Source organism: Kryptolebias marmoratus, linkage group LG16, assembly GCF_001649575.2.
Source record: "Kryptolebias marmoratus isolate JLee-2015 linkage group LG16, ASM164957v2, whole genome shotgun sequence".
Lineage (NCBI taxonomy): Eukaryota > Metazoa > Chordata > Actinopteri > Cyprinodontiformes > Rivulidae > Kryptolebias > Kryptolebias marmoratus.
In genome coordinates, this window is record NC_051445.1 from 14,112,654 (window position 1) to 14,118,653 (window position 6,000).

A 6,000-nucleotide genomic window follows, 5' to 3' on the forward strand; every position below is an offset into this window, starting at 1 on the left:
TCTCATTTCCACCAGCATCTGGCCGTCCGCCCTCGCAGCCCAAATGCACGGTGGGGTAGGGCCGGGTGGTGAGCATTATGGTGACATGTTTATGGTGGCTCTGAGCAGCAGGGAACATGACCAGGAGTGGTGGCACAGGTAATTCATTACAACGTGACCCCCGAGGAGGAAATGAAACTGAGACAGACTTCATGTGTAAGCTGCTTTTTGCAGGTTAGCGAAAAAACATGAGGAGGCCAGAAAGATCCGTTAACACATTTAACACAGACAGGGACTTATACACAAAGTCCTGTTTGTGCAAACACCCTGATAAATGCACAGGGGCAGAGAAACGCTCATTCACCAGTGCTTACTGGCTCTGTAGCTGGTGTTTATATTCCTAATTATTCAAGTAGTTACTTGTTTAGGAGTCTAAATAGTTCAATTTGTTTGTTTCCTAAGTCTGAGGTGACTTTACAAGGGTCTGAAATTTCATAAAACCTAAAAATATTTAAGAGACAAAAGTGAGAACAGCAGCCAAACATAAAAAGGGAAAGGTAACTAATTACTTTTAACATTTTTGCTTGAAATCATTGATTATAAAAATATCTGAAAACTCCTACATTCCTTGAAAAAATGTATACCCCCTACTATCTTTCATCATCAGAGTTTTATTCGATCAACGTTTTATAAATTGTCGTTGTTTTGGTCAAACCTTTTAAATAATGTTTTCAACAATTTCATGCAAGATCACGAGAAGTTAAACTGTGTTTGTTAGGGTGAGTTGACTGTGGCGTTCGTTTTAAAATGGACTGGCTCCAAAGGTTAATCAGTATCGATGAACAGCCAGTGATTATTTCCTGAAAATGTTGTTAAAATTCATCAGTGTCTTGATATTTTTTGATAACAGACAGACACATGAACACACAAATGAACACGTGCAAAAACATTATCATCCGTCTTGACCTTATGGCGGCGGGCGATAATAAAAGACACAAAGCTACAGGAAAGCTGGCCAGTTCCTGCAACATCGACTATTTTCCATAAAATCCCAGCAGTTTGGTGGGGACTTTATCTCCATTCGCAAAAAAATAGCAAAACAAAGCAGCCTCTGCAGTAAAATCTGGTTAAAAAAAATAGAATAAACTGTTATAAGACAAACAACCAACTGCAGTAAAAATGATCACAATGAATCTTTTCACCAAATAATGTAAAACCATGCAGCACATTATCTCCGCAAGAAATACTTTATCCATTTGGTGAGCCCCCAGAGATGAACGAGTGCAGGACGAGGACGGGGGAAACGCAATTAGGCCCAGCACCAGGTGCATAGATCAGGGAGTCAGTTACCGTTTCCCAAATTTATTACTTCCGCACAGATTTTTTTTTTTTTTTCCTCCTTTCAGAGTGTGGGTGGGGGCCGCAAAGCAAAATTTGGTAAATGAGCCTCCAGTGAGGACTGGCAACAAACAGACTCATTGTAACCAGGCTGGGTCAATTAAAGCTCCCGGTCTGCCAGTTCCTGGCAGGACAAACGCCACTCACAGGACTTAATACTACGATCCTTCCTCCTCACCTGAAGGGGCCTGATCACTGACCAATACCGTACGAATTTAAGAGCCCAAGCATGCAAAGCTTTTATCCCACTTGAGCACATTTAGTACACACACCAGGCTACTGAGATGAACGTTTAGACCTAACAGCATGAATTTGACTCAGTATTAGTCTGATCTTCAAAGAGTTTAGCCTTCATTAATAAGAATTATCCCACAGTTAGCCATACTAGCTCACACATTTCAAACAGGGCCACCCAACACTTTTGTGTGGACGACAAATTGGCTGATTGGATTAAGTCTTAATTAATAACTAAATAGTTATTAATAGATCTGGTTATGAACGAGCCTCATCACAATTAGGCCGATCTGCCGTAACCTTTTAAGCCTATGGCAGATCCACTTCTCAATGCACAGCTGAGTAGCGCCACCTCCCGTCCGCAGACCCGACCAGCAGCGCGGCTGTGAAGCTCATCTACAAGAATGTGTGCTTATTTTCAGGCGCCTAATTATAATGGAGAATGTGCTCTAAGCAGCAGGCCACCAGATGAAGAGGAAGACATGCCAAATCAAGCACTCCATCTGTAATTATGCTTCACAGGCGCTTTGGCACAACGCGCGAGATTTCGCACTTCTCAGAGTACACGCAGGCCAGCAGACAAGGGAGGGAGGCAGGAGGTGGTGGTGGGGGGCAGCAAAGTTTTTCCCACTTTGAGCCAACTTATTGCTTCATTATTCCCTAATAAGTCATTTGAAGGCCCTCCTTTTTTTTTTTTCTAAAAGGTAACACCTCTGACACATGCACACCCAGCACCAGCCTGAGAGCACGCAGAGGATATTAAAGCCAGTCAGGCAACAAACAAGAACAACACAGACAGCTGAGCCTGTCGGCTTCAATAATAAGAGCCTGAAATATTGGTCCGAGAGCAGATGTTGAAATGAGCCAAGGGTCGCGCTGTGGGAAAAGGAAGTCACATACTAGTCCTATCAAGATACGTCATGCAAACAGGAAAAAAATACAATAGAAAGTTTACCGAAAATGAACTAATTTATAGTATCTTCACTGAAGTTAAAAATATGGACGTACTATAAAAGACCCATAAAATTAAGCTTGTATATAAAAAAGGAGGGGCACAAGAAGCTGGAGAAATACTAAGGGCTGAAAGAGGAAATGGAGAAGTTGTGGAAAGTCAAGGCCTCAGTGTTACCACTGGTCTTTTGACCCCTAAACTGGAACAACAGATCCCAGGAACAACCTCCGCAATCTCTGTCCAGAAGAGCGCAGTCCTAGGATCAGCTAAGATGCTGAGCAGAACCTTCAAGCTCCCAGGCCTCTGGTAGAGGACCCGAGCTTACAGTGACAGTGGAACCGCCCATGAGGAAAAATACGGCAAACTAGGTGGTTTCTAATTTTTTTATTACCTAAATTTAAAAAAAAAAAAAAAAACATTACGCACTAGAGAAAAGGATTTTCAGTTCTCACTTCTAACTTTCAGTGGCAAACAAAGAGCCTTGTGCACAGATAAACTGCTTCACACCTACTCAAATTTAAATGACAAGGGCATTATGTTATACTCGTGTGAATACTGTTTCAGCATTCACATTATTGTTTTCTTGCTTTTTATTTTTCTGGACACTAGGCTAACTACTTTGGCATATTTTGTGTTATTTTAGCCATTCATGGTCAATCTGTAACAGTGTGTAAATAGTGTGTTATGGCTTTTAGTTTTTATAACTGTTACACTTTTTAAACTATTTAACTTTATTTACTAACAATTTCTCCATAAAAATACATTGAGATCTCTTCAATTCCTCCAAATCATTGTTCGTTTTGTAACCTGCTGCTGTATACTTGCTCTATTTTTGTGCTACATTTAGTTTTTAGCTAGCTTTCTGCTACTTTTAGATTATCTTTTGTTATTCTTAGCTTTTACCTAGGTTCAGCTTTTAGCTTTTAATTAGCGTTTTGCTACTTTTAGCTAGCAACTTGCTACTTTTGGCTTTTAAATTTTAGAGTTTCTCATCTACCCATTCATACATTGCCTTCATTTATGTTTTTGCATAACATATACAGCACATTTTTATATGTAGTCTCACTCCTACACAATAAGCATATCAGTAGGCAGTGAAGTGTCTTGCACAAGGACACTTCGGCATGCTGCAGGGGCTGGGAATCAAACCCCCGACCCTCCGATTGGAGGACGACCAGCTTTCCCACTGGGTCAAGCCGCTTATAACAGACTGAATTAAGTTAATTTCTAAAAAAAATAAAACAAACACTTGGTGCTCTTACATATTCTATTTGCTATAAATCTACATTTTTTAAATTAGAAAATAGGTTTCTGGAAAAAAAATAAAAATTACTTTAAAATCACGTGTGTAGTTTTAAACTGAATTAACAGACTGATAAACCAAATAATAGCATGACATTTCTTTTTGGGAAACCAAGAGTATCAATCCCTTCTGTAAAATGTGTCAGGGCTATTAGATATGTTGTACAGTACTGTGCAAAAGTTTTAAAACACTACTTTTGTTATTTTTTGCTTTTCCTCCGGTCCTTGAGCCTCACCATGACCCCTTTTCTACTATATAGCAAAGGGAAATTTCAAATATGCATTTTAGTATTTTACCAAATATTGGTGTTGTTTTTGTGTTGATAATACAAAAGAAAAAACTTTTAAAACAACTTTAGAATAAGGCTTGCAGCGTTATAATGACAAAAACATATATTTTTACCGTGATAAATATTTTTATCCTACTTTAATTTTTCAACCAGAACATTATATAGTGTCTAACAGCAGATTCTTGCCAGGATGGGCTTTAAAACCAATATTTACTAACAGTAAAGGCGTCGCCTGATTGGCTCGTGCAGATTAAGGCAAGTTTCCATGCGACGCTTCCATCTCCGCTCGCGGGCCTTACGGGTTGTTGAAAGGTTGCACGAGCGCGAGCCGCCGAAACGTTAAGAAAAACCCCGGCCATTTGTCTCGCGCGCAGCTTCGGGGTCGTAGTTCGCAGGTACGCTCCCAAATCAAGCTTATCAACAGCAACGAGCAGGAAGTACGGGAACGTCAGCGCCCACCACACCTAGCAACCGTGTTGTCAGGACGCAGGAAGTAACTTCTTGCTAGCTCCGCTAGCTTTTAGCCGCGTCCGCCGCTAGCCTCCGAGCCTCGGCCACGGCGGGGGTGCGCCCCGCCTGTGAGCGGTGTGCTCTTACCGATGTGGCTGTCCTCGATGTGCACGATGAGCTCCGACAGGGAGTCGAAGTGAAGCCCGCAGCCGGCGAACCTGCAAGCGTTGGAGAAGAAAGAGACGGCCGCGATGCCCGTCATGGTGGTCGCCGCTGCATTTAGAGAAACGAGGGGAGGGGGGGAAACAGCGGGGCAGGCAGCGGCGACAACAGCTGGAGCGGCTCGAGCGGCGCGGTGACTCCTCCGAGCTGCGTCAGCCCAGCTGCTGCTGCTGCTGCTGCAGAGAGAGGCAGCAACACCGGATGTAAGGCTGCCAGACTTTCAATAGAAAAGCATAAACACTTTCTGCACAAACGCTGTCATGCACACGAGTCAAACTCCGCTCCTCTGCTTGTTCTAGATGTGTTCTTGCTTTAGAACACCTGGCTTAAATGGCTGACTTGTGGACATGTTTCTGGAGAACTTAATAATTTGGTGAGGAGGTAATTAAACCGTTTGAATCAGGTGTGTTGGAGCAGAAAAACCTACAGTGGAGCCCTGAGGCCTGGAGTTTGACCCCCCTGCTGTAAAGGGTTTGGTAACAGACCAAGAAGTCACATAAAGTAGTTAAAAACATTAACGCAACAATTATTAGTTTCACTATTCACCATAATTATCTGTTCTAGAAAGACAAGAAAAAAATCATATATTTGTCCCCCAGTGTGGAAATCCACTTTGTTCTTTCATCCAGGGTTGTGGAGTCTTGGAAAAACATATGGAAAAGTACAGAATTTGGCCTTTTCCGGATCTGGATAAACAAAGTCTTAAAAAAGCACAGAAGATATGTGTAAAATAAATACAAAAGGCATACAATTCTTTATTAAACATATATACAGCTCATATACAAGTGAACAGAAATAGATCTGTACACATCTGTGCACATCCATCCATCCATCCGTTTTCTTTACCTGCTTTTCCATGCAGGGTTGCAGCGGGGCTTGTGTCTGTCTCCAGTGGTCATTGTGCAAGAGATAAGGTACATCCAGGTCACAACTCCATCAGAAGCCCAGAAAAAAAAGGAAAATTGTAAACAAACATGGCCAGCATCGAGACCAGACAGCTTTAACACATAAAGACAGCAATTACATATGGAAATAAGTTAACTTAGTGTTTCTTACCACTTGTAAATCAAATGATTAAAAAGGATAATTTAGCTCAAATTAAACTCTTTTGGTACTCAGAATAACATCTTGTTTATTGTCCTGGTTAGGCTATAAACATCAAAACTGTGTCCA

General features: G+C 41.5%; 1 protein-coding gene across 1 annotated transcript in view; it reads right to left on the reverse strand.

Moving 5' to 3' along the window:
* Positions 1-5,015, reverse strand: part of jazf1b (JAZF zinc finger 1b) — a 15,003-nt gene extending 9,988 nt beyond the window's left edge. The window contains exon 1 of the mRNA XM_017426555.3: positions 4,753-5,015. Coding sequence (XP_017282044.1) covers positions 4,753-4,867 — 115 coding nt within the window. The 5' untranslated portion in view covers positions 4,868-5,015. The remainder of the gene's footprint in view (positions 1-4,752) is intronic.
* Between the last annotated feature and the right edge of the window lie 985 nt (positions 5,016-6,000).